Source organism: Erinaceus europaeus, chromosome 3, assembly GCF_950295315.1.
Source record: "Erinaceus europaeus chromosome 3, mEriEur2.1, whole genome shotgun sequence".
Classification (NCBI taxonomy): domain Eukaryota; kingdom Metazoa; phylum Chordata; class Mammalia; order Eulipotyphla; family Erinaceidae; genus Erinaceus; species Erinaceus europaeus.
The window spans coordinates 132,110,510-132,135,765 of NC_080164.1; the positions used below are offsets into that span (position 1 = coordinate 132,110,510).

The following is a 25,256-nucleotide window of genomic DNA, read 5'->3' on the forward strand; positions in this document are numbered from 1 at the left end:
ATAGTTATTATTGATGTCGTTGTTGTTGGATAGGACAGAGAGAAATGGAGAGAGGAGGGGAAGGCAGAGAGGGGGAGAGAAAGACAAGACACCTGCAGACCTGCTTCACTGCTTGTGAAGCGACTCTCCTGCAGGTGGGAAGCCGGGGGTTCAAACCGGGATCCTTATGCAGGTCCTTGAGCTTTGCGCCACCTGTGCTTAACCTGCTGTGCTACCGCCCGACTCCCTAATACATTCAATTTTTGATGTTTTCATAAATACTTCAAAATACTGAGTTTCCTTTATTCATAATTGTGAATGACTTGGAGAAATAACATTTTAATTTCAATTTATACTCATATGTAAGTGCTTTGTTTCATAAAGGTAATATATGTGATAGTCTATTTGATTTGTGTGTCAAAAGATAGACTTAAGATTGGTTTTATGTTTTAGAAACTGCAAGACTCAGCAGTGGCACACCTAATTAAGCACACATAATACTACACACAATGACCGGTGCAAGGGTTTGAGCCCCCACTCCCCACCTGCAGGGGGGATGCTTCACAAATAGTGAAGCAAGTCTGCAGTGTTTATCTTTCTCTCTCTCTTTTCTTTCCTCCCCATCCTTCTCAATTTCTGTCTTATAAAATAAAAAGAAAAAAAAAAAAAGGCCACTGGAAGGGGTAGATTCACATTACAGGCACCAAGTCCCAGCAATAACCCTGGAGGTAAAGAAAAAGAAAGAAAGAAACTGTGAGACTCTGATTTTGGCTCATGTGTGTAACAGAGCTATCAACTACTTTCCTTGTTTCATTTAATCACAGAATTACACTCTAGTAAGTAGTCTGCTAAATATATATATATATATATCCCCTCCAGAGTTACCTCTAGGGCTCAGTGCTGACACTACAAATCCACTGCTTCTAGCAGTCATTTTTCCCATTTTATTAGATAGGACAGAGAGAAATTGAGAGGAGAGGGAAAGATAGAGGGAGAAAGATAAGACACCTGTAGACCTGCTTCACTGCTTGTGAAGCGCGCCCCCATAGGTGGGGAGCCAGGGGCTTGAACCCAGATCCTTGAGCAGTTCATTGCACTTAATACTATGTACACTTAATCGGGTTTACCACCACCTAGCTCCCAATATAAAGAATATTAAGGGATTTTCTAAGGCAAAAGTTCATCCTGATAGTAAAACAGTGACATGAAAAATATGTCTACTGTGCATTGTAATGTGTGCACTCAACCAGGTGCAGTCTCCAGTCCCCACCTGTAGGAAGGAAGCTTCACTAACAGTGTCGCTCTCTCTCTCCCCGTCTCCCTATAGCCCTCCCAATTTCTCTTTGTTGAACAAAATACATTTAAAATATCATATTTAAAAAGTATGTCTACTCGTTCTAGTGGAGAATAAGATTGTGATTTGGCATGGACACAAGATATAAAGGTAGCATTATAACACAAATAATGGCAAGCAGAAAATTGCTAGACAAAGGTATCCAGATTTCCATCAGAGCATTATTATTATTATTATTATTATTATTATTATTATTTCCTACTGAAATAATAAAGCATACCTATGGGGGGTTGAGAGGTGGTGCACCTGGTTAAGCGCACACAGTACAAAGTGCAAGGACCCATGCAAGGATCTTGGTTTGAGCCCACCTGAAGAGGTTTGCTTCACAAGCAGTGAAGCAGGTCTGCAGGTGTCTATCTCTCTCCCTCTCTCTCTTTTAATTTATTTATACTTCTTCATCTCTTTTCACTCAAAAGTATGTCTTTAGATCTTTGTTTTAATTTGTTTATTATCTTTATTGGATAGATAATTGGAAGTTGAGAAGGGAGGGGGAGGTAAAGAGACAGAGAGACACTTGCAGCCCTGCTCACCACTAGCAAAGCTTTCCCCCTGCAAATGGGGACTGGGGGCTCAAACCCAGGTCCTTCCACATTGTGACACACATGCTCAACCAGATTCGCCACTACCCGGCCCCTTTCTCTCTCCCTCTCTCAATTTCTTGTCCTATCAAATGAAAAGAAAAAAAAAAATCAATAATGAAAAAAAAACACACCTAGAAATCTGGGAGGTTAATGGCGTACTGCACCAAAGTAAAAGACTCTGGGGTGGGAGTGGGTGGGTGGGGAGAATACAGGTCCATGAAGGATGATAAATGACATAGTGGGGGTTGTATTGTTAAATGGGAAACTGGGGAATGTTATGCATGTACAAACTATTGTATTTACTGTTGAATGTAAAACATTAATTCCTCAATAAAGAAATAAATTTAAAAAAGAAAGAAATCTGGGAGGTTAAAACATTGGACCCTAGAGCATAAGACCTTGAGTTCTTTCCCTGGGCATGCATATACCAGAGTGATGCTCTGGTTCTCCTCCACCACCTTAATCTGTCTCATTAATGAGTGAATAAATAAATAAATAAAACAGAATAAAATTAATTTTTTTAAGTTTTTATTTATTTTCCCTTTTGTTGCCCTTGTTGTTTTTTTATTGTCGTTGTTACTATTGTTATTATTGTTATTATTATTATTGTTACTGATGTCATTGTTGGATAGGACAGAGAGAAATGGAGAGGGGAAAACACAGGGGGAGAGAAAGACAGACACATGCAGAACTGCTTCACTGCTTGTGAAGCGACTCCCCTGCAGGTGGGGAGCCAGGGGCTCGAACCAGGATCCTTACGCCAGTCCTTGTGCTTTGCGCCGCCTGTGCTTAACCTGCTGCGCTACTCCCATAATATTTTAATAAAATTAAAATAAAATATATCCAACTACTTACATGAAAGAGATTTTTCTCTGTGCTACAATAAAAAGCAAATTGGGAATGATTCAAATACTTACATGTATTAGAAATCATAACAAATTTCTCTGTGAAAAATATATATACATACACACACATTTTAAAGATTAACTGGTTAATGAGGGTAGAGAGAGAGATATACCAGAGTATTATTCTGGCATACGTTATGCCAGAGATAGAACTTGGGGATCTCATGTAGGAGAGTTCGACACTTAATCTACTGCATTATCTCTCAAGCCACATGAAACGCATGTTTTAGTATAAATAGATACAAGAAGAAAAATTTAAAAAAAAACAAACCTTTCAAAAGAATGAGAAAAATGTAGGGGGGGTAGATAGCATAATGGTTATGCAAACAGACTCTCATGCCTGAGGCTCCAAAGTCCCAGGTTTAATTCCATGTACCACCTTAAGCCAGAGCTGAGCAGTGCTCTGGTTAAAAAAAAAAAGAGAGAGAGAGACAGAAAGAAAAGAAGAAAAAGGAAAATGTAAATAAACCCACCTTTCAGAGATAATCACTTAATCATTTTAATATTCACCCTATGACTTCTTTTTCTAGCTATACATAGATATATATAAGCTAATAGAGATGAAATTCTATTACAATATGAACACTATATACGTACCAGAAACTAGAGCATCTCCTTCCTAGACTACACATAACAGTAAGATAGAAAAAAAATAAATAATTGGTGGGGGGAGTAATAACAACAAAAGTGATAAAAAAAAAAAAAAGGGCAATAAAAGGGAAAAAATGGCCTCCAGGAGCACTGGATTTGTGGTACAGACACCAAGCCCCAGCAATAACCCTGGAGGCAAAAAAAAAAAAAAAAAATCAATGGAGAAGTAGAGAATTCATCTTGCATGCAAGAAGACCCACATCCAATCTCTGGCATCACTCGAGAGCAAAATAGACAGAACAACTAGAATTCTATGCTTTAGATTTTATCTCCCTAATTTCAATCTCTCATTTATAAACAGGTATTGGGAAGGTGACTAGGCAGTAGAGTACATGTATGAAGCCCTGGGTTCAACCTCTGGCACAACATAAGGAGAGGAAGGGGGAAATTCCAAAAGGTCAACAGAACATATAGAAAATCCTTTTAGTTCTTGGGCCAGATAGTGTATACCCAGTCATGTTACAGTATACAGGGTACAGCCCCTGTTCAAGCCCCTGTCCCCACCTGTAATGGCAGGGGAGATGTGGAGAAGAAGCTTCATGAGCAGTGAAGCAGTGCTACAGATGTCGCTCTTCCTTGCTATCTCTACCTTTCCTCTCAATTTCTATGTCTATAATCTAAAAATAAATCATATATATATATTTAATATTTATTTATTCCCTTTTGTTGCCCTTGTTTTATTGTTATAGTTATTATTGATGTCGTTGTTGTTGGATAGGACAGAGAGAAATGGAGAAAGGAGGGGAAGAAAGAGAGGGGGAGTGAAAGACAGACACCTGCAGACCTGCTTCACCACCTGTGAAGCGACTCCCCTGCAGGTGGGGAGCCGGAGGCTTGAACCAGTATCCTTAGTCAGGTCCTTGCGCTTTACGCCATGTGCGCTTAACCCGCTGTGCTACCGCCAGACTCCCTGTTGTTTCATTGTTATAGTTATTGTTGTTATTGATGTCGTCATTGTTGGTTAGGACAGAGAAATGGATAGAGAAGGGGAAGACAGAAGGGGAGAAAAAGATAGACACCTGCAGATTCGCTCCACCGCCCATAAAGCGACTCCCCTGCAGCTGGGGAGCCGGGGGCTTGAACCAGGATCCTTATGCTGGCCCTTGCGCTGTGCGCCACGTACACTTAACCCGCTGTGCTACAGCCAGACTCCCTAAAAATAAATAAAAAATTTATTTTTTAAAAAGGTCCCTTTAGTGGTCTGGGAGGTGGCACAATGGATAAAGCTTTGGACTCTGGAGCATGATGAGTTTCAGAGTTCAGCCCTCGGCAGCACACGTACGAGAGTGGTGTCTGGGTCTTTCTCTCTCTCCTATCTTTCTCATTAGTAAATAATAACATTTTTAATTAAAAAAATAATAATAAAAGGCCCCTTTGTTTCACTGAAATTCAATCATATATGTTACTTCCTGCAGTTTCTTTTCATTTAAAATTATTTTTATTTATTATGAAATAGAGAGAATAAAAAGGGGGAAAGAGGACCAGAGCACTGCTCAGCTCTGGCTTATAGTGGTGTCTGGGATTGAGCCTGGTACCCTTGGGGCCTTAGACACACAAGCTGGTGCTCTAACTGGCTGAGCTATATCCCAAGCCCTTCTTTACACACACACACACACACACACACACACACACACACACACACACACTCACAGTTTTACATAATGGCACACTCAGAGACAAACTAAGCATCAGTCACAATACATAACATGTGAACTTAAGATTTAGTTTCATACCTATGCAAAGAAGAGAAAGTGGCACAAGATTTCATATCCAAAGATGGGTCAGAAAGGTCAAATTCAAATATTTCAAGGGAAGCATTGGTACTAAATGTTGCATCCAGTTGCTGAGCAGATGTTCCTATAAAAATACAATTATGGTAAATAAACGTGAAAAAAGGGAAACCCATACATAATAGAAATTAAAAGCATATCTTTCAATTATCTCACACATGAATTTGTATCAATAGCTGAAATTTCAGCACATATGACATTGAGCAGATATTTCTTTCTTTTTTATATATATATTTATTTACTTATTCCCTTTCAAATCTGTTCTACTGGTCTGTTTACCTATTTTTGTTCCAGTACCAGGCTGTTTTTTTTTTATTATTGTTATTATTGTTGCTGTTGGATAGAACAGAGAGAGATGGAGAGAGGAGGGGAAGACAGAGAGGGGGAGAGAAAGATAGACACCTGCAGACCTGCTTGACTTCCCGTGAAGCAACTCCCCTGCAGGTGGGGAGCCGGGGACTTGAACTGGGATCCTTACACCGATCCTTGAGCTTCGCGCCAAGGGCGCTTAATCCACTGCGCTACCACCCAACTCCATACCAGGCTGTTTTGATTATGATGGCCTCTTAATATAGTTTGAGATCTGGAAGTGTGATGTCTCCATTTCTGTTTCTTTTCCTCAAGACTGTTTTGGTGTTTCTAGGTGTTTTCTGGTTCCAGATAAATGATTGTAATTTTTGTTCTATTCTCTTGAAGAAACTTGGTGGGACTGTGATAGGTATTGCATTAAATTTGTATATGGCTCTGGGTCAAACATTCATTTTAATGACATTAATTCTTCCAATCTATGAGCATAGGGTATCTTTCCATTTCTTGGTGTCATTTTCTATTTCTTTAAATAGTTGACTCGTAGTTTTCAGTACATAAGTCTTTTACTTCTTTGGTCAGGTTTATTCCTACATATTTTATTGATTTTGCTGCAATAGTGAATGGGAGTGATTTCTGGATACAAATGTTTTATAAGCATATATTATATAATCTTTTTTTTTTCTTTCTTATTATATAATCTTTAATGCTACGAGGTACTATGGAAACATAGAGGGCTCCTAGTGAACTTGGTAAACAGGGAAACTGGAGAAATCTCACCAGAGAAGAAGGTGCTTACTTACAGTAAGGAAACTTGAGCTGAGGGAGTCAGGCGGCAGCACAGCGGGTTAAGTGCAGGTGGCACAAAGCGCAAGGACTGGCATAAGGATCCCGGTTCAAGCCCCCAGCTCCCCACCTGCAGGGAAGTCACTTCACAAGCAGTGAAGCAGGTCTGCAGGTGTCTTTCTCTCCCCTTCTCTGTCTTCCCCTCCTCTCTCCATCTCTCTGTCCTATCCAACAACGACAACATCAATCATAACTACAACAATAAAACAACAAGGAAACTTGAGCTGAATCTTAAAGAAAAGTATGAGATGGTCTGATGAAGAAAGTATGTGATTAATGATTACTGTCAGTCATTATTACTTTCTTTTCTCTTTTGAACTTACCTGTAGCTAAGTAGATGGGATGATTCTGTGCAGGGCTCCATGCCTGCATGGCTGTACGATCTACTTCCTTTAACTTCATCCTGCTAAACAAACAAAAAAATAAATCAATAAATCCTTACCTATATAAAGCACGTAATACAGAACCATTTATTACATTCTATACAGAAGTATACCGAACAAACCTCTATATCACTAGTAATGCTCAAATGTCAATACATCAAACTGGTTTAGGTATCACTTTTGGGAATATTCAATATTAAGATGAGAAATGCATTAAATTATTTTGAGAACTAGGCTGCAGCTCAGAGGAAGAGCATGATTCACATGTATGAAGCCTGGGTTTGGTAGCCTCACCACACACACAAATTAATATGAGATTAATAATCCTTCAGCTGAAAACTGAGTCTATAAAAAAGCTTACAGTAGGGGCCAGGTGGTGGCACACCTGGTTGAGCACACGTTACAATCTCTAGAACCCAGGTTTAAACCCCTGGTCCCCACCTGCAGGGGGAAGGCTTTGTGAGTAGTGAAGCAGTGTTGCAGGTGTTTGTCTTTCTTTCTTCCTCTTTATCACCTCTCCCTCTTGATTTTTGGCTGTCTCTATTCAATAAATAAATAAAGATAATTAAAAATATTAAATGCAAGAGGTACTGTGAAGTATTTTTTGAACTCTGTGTGTATTTAAATAAGTACTTTTTAAAAATCTTTTTATTAATTTATTATTGGATAGAGACAGAGAGAAATTGAGAAGGGAGGGGATATAGAGAGGGTCCATACACATTGAAACATGTGCGCCCAACCAGGTGTGCCACCACCCAGTCCCTCTCCTGCATTTTTCAAAAATTGTTTTCATTGGGAACTGAGCAGTAGTACAGCGGGTTAAACGCATGTGGCGCAAAGTGCAAGGACCGGCGTGAGGATCCCGGTTTGAGCCCCAGGATCCCCACCTTCAGTGTTTTTTTTTTTTTTGGTTTTCCTTGTGATGTATATACACATCTTTACATAGAATTCTGATTTTCAAAAAATAAGATATTTTTTATTTGAGCAGTTTTAAAAGCTTGTAGAAAAACTGATAAAGTGTGGTCCAGGAGGTGGCACAGTTTGATAAAACACTGGATTCTCAACCATGAGGTCCCGACTTTAATTTCCTACAACATATGTACCAGAGTGATGTCTGGTTCTTTCTCTCTCTCCTGTCTTTCATAAATAAATAAAATCTTAGGAAAAAAAGGAAAGAAAAAAAAAACTGATAAAGCTCAAGCATCTGGTCCTCACCTGCTGGGGGAAAGCTTTGCAAGTGGTGAAGCAGTGTTGCTTCTCTCTCTCTCTCTCTCTCTCTCTCTCTCATCCTTCCCTCTCAATTTCTTTCTGTCCTATCAATTAAAAGAAAAGAGATGGAAAAAAGTATACTACTATTGCTACTACTACATTTGTGCCTACTGGGGCTTGGTGATGTGGCACCCAGCAGAGCATACATATTACCATGTGTAAGGTCCCAGGTTCAATCTTGTCCCCGCCTGTAAGGGGGAAGCTTCACAAGTAGTGAAACAGTGTTGCAAGTCTCTTTCTCTTTTCCTCTATACACTCTCTCAATTTCTCCCAACAGGGGGGGAAAAAAAAAAAGGAAAAGGCCATTGGGAGCAGAAGGACCACCATGCAAGCACAGAGCCCCCAGTGACAAACTTGGGGGTGGGGGATGCAGCAAATATTTGTGCCTATGTATCCTCCTACCTCCTAAAACTTGGTTTATAAAAATTAACATTAAAAATGTATAGTTACTTGGGGCCGGGTGATGGCGCATCTGGTTGAGCACACATGTTACAATGCACAAGGACCCAGGTTTGAGCCCCCGGTCCCCACCTGCAGGGGGAAATTTTTGCAAGTGAAGCAGGGCTGCAGGTGTCTCTCTGTCACTCGCCCTCACTATTTCCCCCTTCCCTCTCAATTTCTGGCTGTCTCTAACCAATAAATAAATAAAGATAATAAAAAAAAATTTTAATGTATAGTTACTAGGTAGACTGGTACTTATCTCATTAAATGTTCACTATCAATTATATATTTTACTTAATGAACATTTACTTAAATGTTTTTGGAAGTGAATTTCATTTTGTCTAATATTGAAGTCCAATGCCCTTGTTTTCTGCCTTTACATGTATGCCTACTCCCTTGCTTCCTTCCTTACTCCCCACCCTGCTTTTTTTTTTTTTTTTTTAATGTCCCTGGGTCTTCACCACTCTGGGCAAACTTTTTTAGACACATACAAAAAGACAAAAGGCAATACACCAAAGCTTCTTCCAGTGTGGTTGTGGCCAGACTTTAACTATCTTTTTAAACTATCATTAAGATTTATTTGTTTATTTATGAGAAAGAGAAAACCACAGTATCATTTTGGTATATGTATTGCCAGGGACTAAACTTGGGACCGCATGGTTGAAAAGCCAAGGCTTTATGCACTATGCCACCTCCTGGGGCTACTCATTAACTACCTTAAATTAAAAAAAAAAAAAGTTTCATGATCCAATTCAGAAGTTTTCAATAGATTAGGGAAAGCCATTTAAGATTCACTGACAAGACAGATGCTCTTAAGTTCTATTATAATTTAATACCACTAATTGATTTTTTTATATAGTATGTGTTTTGCAAATGTAAAATTTCACCACTCCAGGGCTGTTTTCACCATTTTTATTTCAGACAGAGGAGAGAGAGATGGACAGAGAGAGTATTGCAGAGCTTCCTCTGGTGCTGTCATATTCCCATGTGGTTCTAAAGCTTGAACCTGAGGCCTTACCCAAAGTAAGAGGCACACTCTACAAGGTGAGTTAGCTCCCAGCCTTAATCATTTATTCTTTACACAGTAATAACTATGTGCACTAATGAAATTAGATTGTATAATCTGACTGCCCTTCTTGCAGGACACAGTTATAGTCAACAGTATTATCTTTCACAATATTTACCTTTGAACCATTAAACATTCTTATACTTCTACTGATTTATCAGTAAACTGATGTTCTTTGACTTGTAGTCATCAGTTTATACTTAGGGAATACAGAGTTATGAATGAGGAAGATCAATCTTTTTTTTTTTTTTTTGAGGAAGATCAATCTTAAATAAAAACATTCAATTTTTAAATTCTTACCCGTTTAGAGAACGTTTTCTTGGACTGGAGAAATAATTCACCAGGTAGGGTGTTTACAATCTCATATGCACAACCCAGGTTCAAGGCTCAACACCATATGGGAGGGGTTACGGTGACAGAGGAAGCTTGGGCTTCCTCTCCACTCTCCCTCTGAATGAAAACAGTGGTCCGCAGAGGTGAAGTCACACAGGTGTGAAATTCAAGTACAAAAAAAGTTTTCTTTTTTGCTACCAGGGGGTTTTCTTGCTTTATTTTGTTTTTGGCCGAGACCTAATACCTGCATGACTACCATTCCCAGTGTACTCTTTTGTTTTTCCCCCCCTTAAAGTATGAGAGATGGAGAAAGAGAGAGAGAGAGAGAACAGCACTGCTCTATCCTTGGAAAGCTTCCTTTGCATAATTCATGGTGCTCCATGTGGTAGCCTGGGGCTCAAACCTGAGTCTTCAGCATGGTAAAGTATATGCTCTATTGGGTGAGTTATCGCTAGCGTGCCCCTCCCAATGCCATATTACTTAAATAGAATGCTCTTACTAGAAGAGATTTTAAAAATTTCATCAGAATATTTTCTAAAAGTGAAAACAAAACAGGTGTATCAAAAATGGGCTGGGAGATGGTGCACCTAGTAAAGTGTGCATGTTACAGTGCAGCAGGACTTGGGTTCAAGGCCCTGGCCCCCAAATGCAGGGGGAAAGCTTCATTAGTGGTGAAGCAGTGATACAAGTGACTTTGTCTCTCTCCTGCTCTATCCTGCCCTTCACTCTTGATTTCTGGCTGTCTCTAGCCAATAAAGATAATAAAAACTGACAACTCCACCAATGTGTCCTGGAGCTCTGCTTCCCCAAGGCCCTGACCCACTAAGGAAAGAGAGAGACAGGCTGGGAGTATGGATCGACCTGTCAATGCCCATGTTCAGCAGGGAAGCATTTGCAGAAGCCAGACCTTCCACCTTCTGCACCCCATAATGATGACCCTGGGTCCATACTCCCTAAGGGCTAAAGAGTAGGGAAGCTATCAGGGAAGTGGATGGGATATTGAGTTCTGATGGTGGGGATTGTGTGGAATTGTACCCTCTTATCCTATGGTTTTGTCAATGTTTCCTTCCTATAAATAAAAAAAAATTTTTTAAGATAATAAAAACTAAATTAAAAGATAATTTAAAAAATAAACATTAAAAAAAAAACCAAAAAACAAATTGAGGGCTAGAGAGATACCATAATGGTATACAAAGAGATTTTCATGCCTGAGGCACCAAAGGTCCCAAATTCAATCGTCAGCACCACTATAAGCCAAAGGTGGGCAGTGTTCTGGGAAAAGACTGAAAGAAAACACAACACACACACACACACACACTTTCTCACTCTCTCTCTCTCTCTCTCTCTCGTGAATAGAACTGCAGAATCTTAGCAGCAAAGGTACAAAGGGACTAACCCAATTCATAAACCCTAGTTAATGTGTAACATTTACTGGAAGAGAAAGAGTCAAATACACTTGAACATAAAACTGTTAATTGAATTCAAAGCATTTATATATTTCTTGATCATAGTACTCAATGTTCTGTTATAAGCAGTTCTACTTATTAACCTGCACTAAAAATAAGGCTTCAGTAGTATCTGTAAAGAGCAAAAATAAGGACAATTAAAATAGCTCACTTGGACAGTGTGCTGCTTTGCCACTGCTTGACCCAAGTTTAAGCCAGGACTCCACTGCATTAAAGGAAGATTTGTTGCTGTGATTTCTTTTTTTGGCCTCCAGGGTTATCGCAGGGGTTCAGTGCTAGCACTACAAATCCACTGCTCCTGGAGGCCATTTTTCCCATTTTATTGGACAGGAAAAAGAGAAAAATTAAGAGAGGACAGGGAGATAGAAAGGGAGAAAGAAAGACCCCCTGCAGGTGGAGAGCTGGGGGTTTGAACCCAGATCCTTGCTCCCATCTTTGCACTTGGTCCTATGTGTGCTTATTAACTCAGTATGCTAGCTACTGCCCAGCCTCCACTGCTATGGTTTCTTTACCTCTCTCTCTGTAGCTACCTCTATCTGAAAAAGTCAGTCTGGAGCAGTGAAGCCCAGGAGATAACTAAAACGAACAAACAACAAAAACAGTCATTAAATTACAAAAAAATGGGAATCGGGCGGTAGCACAGCGGGTTAAGCATGAAGCGCAACGAGCAGCGTAAGGATCCCAGTTCGAGCCCCCGGCTCCTCACCTGCAGGGGAGTCGCTTCACAGGCAGTGAAGCAGGTCTGCAAGTGTCTTTCTCTCCCCCTGTCATACCTTCCTCTTTCCATTTCTCTCTGTCCTATCTAACAAAATCATCAATAACAACAATAATAACTACAACAATAAAATAATAAGGGCAACAAAAGGGAATAAATAAAATATTTTTAAATGTTTAAAAAATTACAACAAAATTCTAAAACTATTTTATGTGGTCTGAAAGTAATTAAACAAGAATGCCATTACCTATTGTAACTGCTGGCCAAAAATGATCAATATTACGCAAAGATAGCTTCATGCAGATGCCTGTGTATCTCTTTTTTTTTTTTTTTATTCCCTTTTGTTGCCCTTGTTGTAGTTATTACTGTTGTCATCGTGGTTGGCTAGGACAGAGAGAAATGGAGACAGGAGGGGAAGATAGAAAGGGGGAGAGAAAGATAGACACCTGCAGACTTGCCTCACCACATGTAAAGTGATTCCCCTGCAGGTGGGGAGCCGGAGGCTCGAACCGGGAACCCCAGAAATAACCCTGGAGGTAAAAAAAAAAAAAAAACACAACTATTGTACATAGAATGGGATAACTGTTATTGCATGTAGCATACTGTGGGCAGTGTTCAAATACACCACCCGCAGGACAACAGTTTAAGATCCCAAGAATGAAGTAAATGTCATTAGTTTAAATCCCAGCTCCAGGGGGCCAGGTGATGGTGCACCTAGTTGAGTGCACATGTTATAGCAAGCAAGGACCTGGGTTCAAACCCTTGGTCCCCACATGCAGGGGCGAAACTTTGTGAGTGGTGAAGCAGGGCTCCATATGTCTCTCAGGCTCTCTTCTCATTCTCCCTTTCTCAATTTCTGGCTGTCTCTATCCAATAAATAAATATAATAATAAAAATTAAAAAATCCCAGCTCCACCATATACTAGAGTTTTGACATTAGACATGCTACATCAACAAAATGTGGTTTGGCTGCCCTTGGTAAAATAAAAATATTGAAAGTTATCTATGTCATGTGTTGTTCTAGGAATTAAACAATGTATCAGAATGACTAGAAAAGTACTGGGGAGGGGAGGGGGCATGCAGAGGGCACATCCAGTTAAGTACACATAGTACTAAGCACAAGAATCCACATAAAATTCCAGGTTCAAGCCCTGGGCTCCTGACCTGCAAGGGAGGATACTTCACAAGCAGAGAAACAGATCTGCAGGTGTCTTTCTCTTCTCCTCCCCTATTTCTCCCCTCCTCTCAATTTCTCTCTGTCCTATCAAAAGGGAAAACAGCCACCATGAGCAGCGGATTCGTAGTACCAGAACCGATGGAGCCCCAGTGATAATCCTGAAGGCAAAAAAAAAAAAAAAAAGTAACAGTTTCTAAATGTCAGCTGCTACATTAAAATGTCTATAGGGCCAGTCAGTGGTACATCCCAATGAAGTACACGTGCCATAGTTCCAAGGACCTAGGTTCAAGCCCCACCTGTTAGGTGGGAAGCTTCACAAATGGTGAAGCAGTACTGCAGGTGTCTCTCCCCTTCTCTATCTCCCCCTTCCCTTTCAATTTCTGTTTCTATAAAAAAAATAAATATTTTAAAATGTCTATCCTGATTAATCCTTAAAACTATCCTCAACTCAAGTTAAGTACACATGGTGCAAAGCCCAAAGACCCGCTGAAGGATCCTGGTTCGAGTCCCCGGCTCCCCACCTGCAGGGGAGTCACTTCACAATTGGTGAAGCAGGTCTGCAGGTGTCTATCTTTCTCTCCTCCTCTGTCTTCGCTCCCTCTCTCTACTTTTCTCTGTCCTATCTAACAATGACAACACCAATAACAACTATAATAACTATAACAACAATAAAAAAAAGACAACAAGGCAACAAAAGGGAAAATAAATAAATAAAATTTAAAAAAAGTTCTAGGGGGTCAGGCAGTAGAGCAGCAGGTTAAGCTCAGGTGGCGCAAAGCGCAATAACCGGCATAACAATCCCGGTCCTCCGCTCCCCACCTGCAGGGGAATCGCTTCACAGGTAGTAAAGCAGGTCTGCAGGTGTCTTTTTCTCCTCCTCTCTGTCTTCCACTCCTCTCGCCATTTCTCTCTGTCCTATCCAACAACGAACCGACATCAATAATAGCAATAATAACCACAACAAGGTTACAACATCAAGGGCAACCAAAAAAGGGGGGGGAATGGCCTCCAGGAGCAGTGGATTCATGGTGCAGGCACTGAGCCCAGCAATAACCCTGGAGGCAAAAAAAAAAAAAAAAAGTTCTAGACTTATCTCGAGCAAAACCAAACCAAAAAAAGAAACTATACTGGTGATTAAACTAGATATCATCCTACTTATCTGTGGCTTAATACATAAAAAATTATTTTTAAAGATTTATTTACTTTTATGAAAGAGAGCAAGGACAAAGGGAGACCAAAGGACCAGAGCACTGCACAGCTTTGATACCTGTGTTGCCAGGTACTCTAGTGTCCAAGCCCTGTGTTCTACTGTTGAGTATCTCAAAAACAAAACTTTCTGAGCTGAGGATAGGAGTCGATAGCATAATGGTTATGCAAAGAAATTCTCATGCCTGAGGCCCCAATGTCCCAGGCTCAATCCCCCTCAACACCGTAAGCCAGAGCTGAGCAGCGCTCTGGCAAAAAAAAAAAAAAAAAAACACCTTTCTGAGCTGAAATTAACCTAAGAATGACAATACTTTGGGGGCAGAATAGTGGCACCCAGTTGAGTGCACACATTACCATAGGCAAGTTCCTGCTATGCACTTGTAGGGCAAGCTTCATGAGTAGTTAAGCAGTACTGCTGTAAGTCTTTCAGTGCCCCCAACCCAATATACTTTTTTTTTTTTAATTTTCCCTTTTGTTTTATTATTGTTGTAGTTATTATTGTTGTTATTATCGATGTCGTCGTTGATGGATAGGACAGAGAGAAATGGAGAGAGGAGGGGAAGACAGAGAGGGGGAGAGAAAGACAGACACCTGCAGACCTGCTTCACCACCTGTGAAGCGACTCCACTGCAGGTAGGGAGCCAGGGGGCTCCAACCGGGATTCTTATGCCGGTCCTTGTGCTTTGCACCACCTGCACTTAACCTACTGCGCTACCACCTGACTCCCTCCAATATACTTTATCTTCCCCGCCCCTCTCAATTTCTATCTGTCCTATCTAAAAAAAAAGGTAACACAGTTCACCTCAGAGATAGCTCAGCCAGTCCAGGAATGCACACTAAGGCCGGGGGTTCAATCCATGGAACTGAATATGCTGGAATGTAATGGAGAAGTGCTCTGGTCTCTCCTCATAAAATAAATTTTCTTTATTTATATGACAGCAGTGCTAAGTGAGAGGAAAGGGAAAAAGAGATCAGAATACTGCTCACTTATGGTTTATGATGGTGTCAGGTATTGAACCTAAGATTTCAGGGCCTCAAGCATGAAAATCTACTGCACAACCATTATGTTATTTCCTACCCCCTTTACTATTATTTTTAATTTGGGATTTTTTATATATTTTATTTATTTATTTATTTATTATTAGATAGATACAGAGAGAACTTGAGAGAAGGGGCGATAGAGAGGTAGAGAGACAGAGATATCTACAGCCCTGCCTGACCACTCATGAAGCTTCCCACTACAAGGAAGGACTTGATCCCGGGACTTTGCACACTGTGATGTGTGCTTAACCAGGTGCGCGACTGGCTGGCCTCTAATTTGGAATTTCTAATCCTCATGAATTTATATAGAAAACCCTAGTTAGTGGTCGGGCTGTAGTGCAGCGAGTTAAAAGCACGTGGTGTGGGAGTCCGGCGGTAGAGCAGTGGGTTAAGCGCACGTGGCGCGAAGCGCAAGTACCACGTAGGGATCCAGGTTCGAGCCCCGGCTCCCCACCTACAGGGGAGTGGAGGTGGTGAAGCAGGTCTGCAGATGTCTTTCTCTCCCCCCTCTGTCTTCCCCTTCTGTCTCCATTTCTCTCTGTCCTATCCAACAACAACATCAATAATAACTACAATAATAAAATAACAAGGGCAAGAAAAGGAAATAAATATTAAAAAAAAAAAAAAAAAAAAAACCACGTGGCACAAAGCGCAAGGACCGGAGTAAGGATACGGGTTCGAGCCCCGGCTCCCCACCTGCTTCACAGGTGGTGAAGGTCTGCAGGTGTCTTTATCTGTCTCTCCCTCTCTCTGTCTTTCCCTCCTCTCTCCATTTCTGTCTTATCAAACAACGATGACATCAATAACAACAACAATAACTACAACAATGAAAAAAACAAGTGCAACAAAAGGGAAACTAAGTAAATATATAAAAAAAGAAAACCGTAAATGTGTGTTGTATTTTTCTAGGACGATGATCCAATGCTCTCATCAGATACTAAAAAGGAGGTGGAATTTTAAGAATTACTGCTCTCTGCAGTTTTTTTTTTCTTGTTTCAGAAAACCTTATATCAACATTAAACAATGTAATTTTAAACTCATTCCAAACCTCACTTTTCCGGAGTAACTTCAGATGGGTGTAACAAATTCTCAATACAAAAACACTTCAAATTATCCAAAAGTTCCTAAGAGCCTACGAACTTTTCCAGGGCTGCAATTAAGGGACAGAAGAACTATTTTAAAAAGGGCGAGCCAACTAGGATAGTCGCTGTGTAAAGAAAACACAAGATAAGTATGAAACAAGATCGTGAACCTAATTAGCCATTAAATAGTTACTACAGCCAAAAAAAAAAAAAAGTTAAACTTCAGTTTTCTCTCATAAGAAAAGACAGTTTGGGCGGAAAGGATTGGTCAGAGAACAACGTCACCGAACTTCAAAAAGACCTGCGTAAAATTTTCGTCCCTTGAACTCACACAAAGTTAACAATGTTCATAAACCCACGATTTATTTTACACCTGCCCCATAATTTAAACTCTTATCACAATAACTTGCTAACAAGAGCGGACAACACTCGATGACACTTCTCCATGAGGATGAGATTGGTGACTATTGTCCTTAAAATAATCCAACCCTCGTTAAATGACATCAGCCGTCAGTGAAAACCGAGGGACCTTTAAATCTGGCAGCGATTCAAATACAAACAACAACAACAACAACAACAACAAGCTACACCGGACTAAAGATAGCCGGAGCACCCTGAGCCTGCCCCCTTCCCTCGCCCTTGGGGACGTGGGCACCTCTTTGTGCACAGGGGCTGAAGGTCTCCAGCTCAGCAGACCAGACCCGGCCCGGCCCTGCCCGGCCCCAGCTGGACGCCCGGCCTGCAGCCTCACTGGAGCGCCCGCTCTGCCGGGGAAACGTAGCCGGATGCGGACGGGCGCGATCCCAGGCAGCCGTGACGCCAGGCGGAGTCCCGCGGGGCCCGAAACGGCGAGCAGGGGCCGCCGCCGCCAGAGAGCGGGCCGCAGACCGGAGAGGTCCAGCGGGCGATGAGGACGGGGTCCCTGCGTCGGCCTGGGCTCACTCTCAAGGCTGAAGGGCTAGTGGAGAGGCCAGGAGAGCCTCTGCGGACTTACCTGGCAAGGACCCTCTGGCAACCGGTTCCTGCGTGAGCGCGGCGGCCGTCAGCTCTCCCAGCATTCGCCGCCGCCCCTCCTCCCCTCCTCCCCTCCTCCCCGCCCAGTGCCACCTCCGCGCTCCACTCCAACGTGGCAGCCGCAGCCCCGCCCGGCCGCCCTGCTGACACTTCCGGGAGCGACGCTCCGCCCCGCCCACCCCCGTGCGCGGGGCGCCAGGGCACTTCCGGCAGCCAGGGGAGCCGGGAGGCGGGCCATTGGACATTTGCTACTGGGCCTCACTGGCGCGGGAAGCTGAGAACCAGTCATGCGGGGCGGCTAGCAGGGCGCAGACACTAAGGCCTGCATTTTGGAAATCTGAAGTGTGCATAACTATCTGGACGAAGGGCGGCCGCTACCCAAAGGAATGCCAACGTAGCACTAGCACATGCAACATGGAAGTAGCCTGCACTAAATGCTACTTGGCTTCTTAAATTTGTTTGGTTCCACAGTATTGTGATCCAGGACTTAGCTAGAGTCAAACCATCTGTCGCTTCCAAAAGGGGATGTAAGCAGCATTTATTTGTTCCTCCTGAGAAGCACAATGAGTTGACATTTAATGATCTGTAGCACTAATCATAGTTTCACCAGACCCTAGCATCTAACTGGTTGCCTGCATATCTTTTCTAGTCTAGGGTGGAATACTTTACACAAAAGTAAAATCAGGCGGTAGCAGCGGGTTAAGCGTACATGGCACAAAGCGCAAGGACTGGCGTAAGGATCCCAGTTTGAGCCCCTGGCTCTCCACCTGCAGGGGAGTCGCTTCACAAGCAGTGAAGCAGGTCTGTAGGTGTCTATTTTTCTCTCCCCCCTCTGTCTTCCCCTCCAATCCATTTCTCTCTGTCCTATCTAACAACGACTATAACAACAATAAAAACCAACAAGGGCACTAAAAGGGAAAATAAATTAAAAAAAAAAAAAAAAGTAAAATCGGGAGTCAGGCGGTATCGCAGCGGGTTAAGCACACGTGTTGCAAAGCGCAGAACCAGCATAAGAATCCTAGTTCGAGACCCCGGCTCCCCACCTGCAGGTGAGTCGCTTCACAAGTGGTGAAACAGGTCTGCAGGTGTCTTTCTCCCCCCTCTGTCTTCCCCTCCTCTCTCCATTTCTCTCTGTCCTATCCAACAACGATGACATCAATAACAATAATAACTACAACAACAATGAAAATCAACAAGGGCGACAAAAGGGAAAATAAATAAATATAAAAAAATTAACAAAAAAGTAAAATCATAGTTGGTTACGTAACAGAGTGGATTCAACTGACGTCTCACCTAAGCCAGATCTTCGCCTAGATGAGTCAACCCATTATTCCTATAACTTTTCCTAATTGCTACATTCCTGCGACTTCATAGCACTCTGCAACAGCTTAAGACAGATATTTAAAGGGGAGATACAAGAAAGACACCTGCAACAATGATTCACCTCTCAGCAAGCACATTGTAACAAGTGGACTACCCCCAGTTCTTTTTCCAAATTGAATTTAAAAGGTAACTGTAGGCCTAAAAACCCTAATCAAGTAGATTATTTAAGCTATGAGCTAAAATTTAGTTTTCTAAAAGGCCTTCCTTTTTTTTTAAGTCTAAGGACATCATTGGGTCTAAGTAGTGTTGAAAACACCACTATGTCAGTGAACACCGGTATAGCAAAAGGACAGCCAAAGCTCAACAATTATAACTTTTCTTTTTTCATTTACAGTTCTATAGCACTACACTAAATCCTAAATTACTTAAGTCCTTGGGAATTGCAACTTAAAACATCCTTAGTTCATTAGGCATTTACTAAATATTACTAATTAGTAATTTTGTGAACTGAGGAAAGGGCACCATGGGTAAGGCCTGGATTCTCAAACACTAAGTCCTGAATTCAACCTCTGGTATAACATAGAGCAGAGTGACACTCTTGTTTTGTCTTACATTATTTATGAGAAAAATAAGAGAGAAAGAACCAGATATCACTCTGGCACATGTGCTGCAGGAGGTCGAAAGCCTAAGGATCCTGGTTTGAGGCCCCAGCATCTGCAGGAGGGTTGCTTCACAAGCATTGAAGCTGGTCTGCAGGTGTCTATCTTCCTCTCCTCTCTCAACTTATCTCTATCCTATCCAACAACAGCAGTAGTTAACAGTAATAAGGGCAACAAAGATGGAAGAAAATGGCCTCCAGAAGCAGTGGATTTATAGTGCAGGCACCAAACCCCAGCAATAACCCTAGAGTCAAACAAACAACAACAACAACAAAAAAAAAAACTGACAATGTTAGGGTGGAGGAGATAACAATGACTGTTCAAACCACTTGCATACCTGAGGCTCATAAATCCCAGCTTCAATCCCTCATACCACTGTAGGCCAGAGCTGTGCAGTACTCTTTAAAAAAATCATTAAAAAAAAACTACTGTGGGGAGTTGGGCAGTGGCGCAATGGGTTAAGCGCAGGCGGGGCAAAGCACAAGGACTGGAATAAGGGACCCTGTTGGAGGGGGCTCCCCACCTGCAGGGGAGTCGCTTCACAGGAGGTGATGCAGGTCTGCAGGTGTCTCTCTCTCCCTGTCTTCCACTCCTCCATTTCTCTGTCCTATCCAACAACGACATCAATAACTACAATAAATAACAAGGGCAACAAAAGGGAAAATAAATTTTTAAAAAATGCTACTATGTAGTTAAACAAGGTCGCAAAACACAAGCAGAACCTGGAGTTGGTGTATTGCAGCAAAGTAGCAAAGTAAGACTCTGGGGTGTGTGGGGGGAGAGTACAAGTCCTGGAAAAGGATGACAGAGGACCTAGTGAGGGTTGTATTATTGTGGAAAACTGAGAAATGTTATGCATATACAAACTATTGTATTCACTGTCAAGTGTAAAACATTAATCCCCCAATAAAGGGGAAAAAAATGCTAGTGTCTAACACTTCCATTCCTTTAAGGCCATGTAAGCAAAGAAATAATTTTCTAAGATGAGAAAACTGTAAAATTAAAATCTCAATGCCTAAGGTTTTGGAACAATTGTTTATATTACTAAGGGGTGGCTGTTTCAGGCTACAGATGTAAATCTTCGTAGATGCTACTAAAATCATGCCTTACAAATTCTAAAGGACCAGGGAGATAACCTACAGAGCACAAGACCTGCGTTGTCTGAGGTTCCAGGAATCACAGCTTTAATCTGTGGCTAGAGAGGAACAGAATTCTGGTATCTCTCACAAAATAAAATTAATTACAGGCTCTGTGTAAGTTTGACAAGGCTTTTATCAGTACACAGGGTTTTGCCTACAAATGGATTAATACTGAATCCAAATTACATTCAGTGCTACAAATAACACACTGGAATACAAAAGCAATTATTAGTATGAAAACTAATCACCATAGTCTACATACAGCTTAGTGTACACCTGATGTCTATGCTTGTTAAATATAAAGACTCCTTTCTTCATATTTAGGACAGAGAGACTCTTAACACTGAAACTTCCATCAATGTGGTGGTAACCAGGCTTGTACTGGGATTGCATACAAGACTCCTTGTTTTAAATGCAGATAGTTCTTGCTTTACCTATGAAAACTAGAAATCATAAAGCACAATCTTTCATCGAGAGCACTGGTGAGCTCTGGTTTACAGTGGTACAGAAAACTGAACTTGGAAGCAATGCCATCTTTATGAGTTAATACTACTGTTCTGTGACCTTAAAAATTAAAAAAAACATTAAATACTGAAATTATGGGAGTCAGGCTGTAGCCAAAGCGCAGGGACCATTGTAAAGATCCAGGTTCGAGCCCTGGCTCCCTATCTGCAAGGGAATCGCTTCACAAGTGGTGAAGCAGGTGTCTTTCTCTCCCCCTCTCCATTTCTCTGTCCTATCAAATGACAACAATAATAACTACAACAATGAAATAAGGACAACAAAAGGGGAAAAAATGTTAAAAAAAAAAAAAGTACTGAAATTATGCTATTTCCTTTATAAAATGGTATTGACTTGATATGAGCTTGATAAGATTTCTTACAGCATGAAGTCAGCACCTTTCTATGGCAAAGTGGGATATAATTCTTAGTTACATCAACTTCCAACACTTTCCTTTGCATTTTTACATAAAATATGTGAGCATTCCTTTAATGACATTTTGTCATCACTATCCCTGAAGAATGTTAAGTGACAACCACATAATTCACTCATAACTTTATCAAATTTTTTATTGGAGACAGCCAGAAATCAAGAGGGAAGGGGAAGATAGGGAGAGACAGACACCTGCAGCACTGCTTCACTACTAGAAAAGCTTTCCTCCTACCGGTGGGGGCTGGCAACTTGAACACATGCTCTCAACTAAGTCCGACACCACCCAGTCACCACTCATAATTCTCACTTGCACTTAATTCCTCTGGCTGATTCTTTAATATTGGTAAAGCCATCATTTCTTCATCTTCTATAACTACATTTACATTTCAATGGAATCTTGCAGGTTTCCCAAACCCCCAGCCATTTCAAATAGTTGACCAAGTGAGATGAGTCTGTATTTCTTGGGATCTTCTTGAGTCTGTATTTCTTGATGCAAATGCCACAGTAATATCGTCTGAGTTTAGCAACTCATCAGATGAAGCAATCCTTGACTAGTAGTAAAATGTTGTATAATTAATCTTCCTTCAATGCAGCAACTATTATGCTATGGCCTGAATGTTGGTCAATTTAAGAGATACAATTTTCACTATAGTTATCAATCTAAAGTAGGAAGCTCCTTTTCAACAATAAGATTTCTATTCCTAGCAGTTTAAACTTAAGACACTAAACCAACTTTACCTTGTATTTATTTATATACAGACATTTTAAAAACACGGTTCATACTTGGGCTTCACACAGACATAATCTCACCCCTTTTTTTTAAACTGCCTTTTATTTTTGGAAAATGTCACATTGTTGTATCACTGGATAACAAGAAAGCAATACAACAGAAGTACATGCTTTATTGTCTTGTATGTAAATTAACACTCTGTGATCAACCATTAAGTTTTTGAAAGATGTGATAATTACATGAACATGATGCAGCTTTTATTGTCATGACAATAGTTAAGTACAGGAGATCAGGCAGTGGTGTACCTGATTAAGCGTAGACATTAGTACACAAGATCCTGAGTTCAAGTCCCTGGCCCCCACCTGCAGGGGGGAAACTTCATGAGTGGTGAAGTAGGACTGCAGGCGTCGCTCTTTCTCTTTCCCTCATCTCCCCCTGCCTTCTCAATTTTTCTGTTTCTAATAAATAACACAACAGTTAAGTATAAACTAGAGATTCAAATCCTATGGTGAAAACTAAAATTTCTACTGCATCGTTGGGTCACTTAAAATTGTGAAGAGTAGTACTCCTGTATGTTGAAATCACACAGTATAAAGATTTACCTGTATCAAAAGAAAAACTTCCATTATCTCTCAAATCAGTCAACATTTTCCCCCCATACAATTTTTATTGGAATTAATGGTTTACAGTAAATCGTTATTATTGATACATAGTCAACTTTAAATGTAGTTTAGTTAGCTAAATTACTAAGTCTTAATAGATCAAACTAAAACTGAAGTTTTCATTAAAGGAACTGTCCTGGGGGTTGGGCGGTAGCACAGTGGGTTAAGAGCACATGGCACAAAGTGCAAAGACCAGCGTAAGGATCCCGGTTCCAGCCCTGGGCTCCCCACCTGCCGGGAGTCACTTCTCTCCCAGTCTTCCTCTCCTCTCTCCATCTCTCTCTGTCCTATCCAATAACAATGACATCAACAACAAGGCAACAAAAATGGGGGGAACAAAATGGCTTCCAAGATCAGTGGATTCACAGTGCCAAGCCCCAACAATAACCCTGGAGAAAAAAAAAAAAAAAAAACTGTTCTAAGTCTGAATTACACATCAGAATGGAATGTTTAAGTCTTTGAATTAGGATTTACAGGGGGCTTGGCAGTGGCACTGCAGATTAAACGTACCTAGTACTAAATTATGATTTGCAGGCCACCCAAAGACATCCTTAAGAGTGTTTTAACAATTTTTGAGTTGTGCCAAAGTGAACAGACCTTCTACTGTCCAGATTATAAAATGCTATAATTACCAAGTATAGACTTTTTTTTTTGCCTCCAGGGTTATTGCTGGGGCTCAGTGCCTGCATTATGAATCTACTGCTCCTGGAGGCCATTTTCCCCCTTTTGTTGTAGCCTTGTTGTGGTTATTATTGTTATTGTTGATGTCATTCGTTGTTGGATAGGACAGAGAGAAATGGAGAGAGATGGGAAAGACAGACGGGGAGAGAAAAACAGACACCTGCAGACCTGTTTCACCACCTGTGAGTTGACTTCCCTGCAAATGGAGAGCTGGCGACTTGAACTGGGATCCTTCCGCAGGTCCTTGCGCTTTGCCACATGCGCTTAACCCGCTGTGCTACCGGCAGATTCCTAAGTGTAGACTATTATGTGTACAATTTATATACACATACAATATAGCAACTTTGTACCATGTTTATCATCTCAAGATAGCATCCATTCCATTCATTTTAGTTTGAGCTTGAGATTTTTTTTTTTTTCGTTGCTGTTGTTTTTTTCTTTTTAAACAGCACTGCTCAGTTCTGGCCTATGGTGACAATGGGGACTGAACCTCAAAATTCAGGTATGAAGTCTTTATGCATTACCACAATGCAATCTCCCCAGCCCTTCCGTTTGATTTCTAATGCATTTATTTTATTAATCATTTTGGCTCAAGTTTATTTAAAAAAAAGTCTAGATCATGTTTTGTCTGTAGAAATTTCAGAAATCCGGAGTTGGGCGGTAGCGCAGCGGGTTAAGTGCAGGTGACGCCAAGCGCAAGGACTGGCATAAGAATCCCAGTTCGAGCCCCCGGCTCCCCACCTGCAGGGGAGTTGCTTCACAGGCGGTGAAGCACAGGTTTGCAGGTCTTTCTCTCTCCTCCTGTCTTCCTCTCCTCTCTCCATTTCTCTCTGTCCTATCCAATAACAATGACATCGATAATAACTACAACAATAAAACAAGGGCAACAAAAGGGAATATATATAAGAAATTTCAGAAATCAGTTAACCTAAATTATGGGTGGAGTGATCAGTTCTAAAACACAATCCCTAGACTCATAAGTGCCAGAGTGATCCTTTTGGTTCTCTCATAAGCCTTTTTTTTTTTTTTTTTAAACATTAAGAAAACTAACCCAAGTGAATATTAAATATTTGCAAGGATTCCACCCTATATAGTCAACATATTTGAGAAACACTCCAAATCAATGACTGTTAGTTGATTTGATAGTCCAAGTTTCTTGAACAAAGGTTAGGTTATAGGATGATCATATGCAGAAATAATTACTGGTAAGATATCCAATAAATCAGTAAGCTAAGCAGATGCCTTACCATATGTGCTGCCCTGGGCTTGCTCACTGGCAGCAGCACATGGACCATAATATTACCATGGATACAACACTGTTCTGATATCTTTGCTACCCGTACCACCCCTCAAAATATACAACTGAAAATTAGACTGGGGAGGCAGCTCAGTGGCATTATGCAAGACCAAGGTCCTGAATTCATTTCCTAGAATTAAAATTAGAATAAAAATTCTATCACCATTATTTCTAAGAGATGATGACTATCAACATTAATGTAATTATATCCCAAAACCGCTAGTCCT

At 41.0% G+C, this 25,256-nt stretch overlaps 1 protein-coding gene across 42 annotated transcripts in view; it reads right to left on the reverse strand.

Moving 5' to 3' along the window:
• SEC31A (SEC31 homolog A, COPII coat complex component) overlaps window positions 1-25,256 on the reverse strand; it is a 114,820-nt gene that overhangs the window by 81,051 nt on the left and 8,513 nt on the right. For 23 of the 42 annotated variants that reach the window (XM_060187984.1, XM_060187973.1, XM_060187969.1 and 20 more), the window contains exons 1-3: window positions 17,586-17,738; window positions 6,736-6,818; window positions 5,204-5,327 (exon numbers count right to left, since the gene is read on the reverse strand). In XM_060187984.1, coding sequence (XP_060043967.1) covers window positions 5,204-5,327; window positions 6,736-6,814 — 203 coding nt within the window. In that variant the 5' untranslated portion in view covers window positions 6,815-6,818; window positions 17,586-17,738. Of the gene's footprint in view, window positions 1-5,203; window positions 5,328-6,735; window positions 6,819-17,585; window positions 17,764-25,256 lie in introns of those variants that run through there. The other 19 variants (XM_060187985.1, XM_060187974.1, XM_060187968.1 and 16 more) reach the window with 7 other exon arrangements.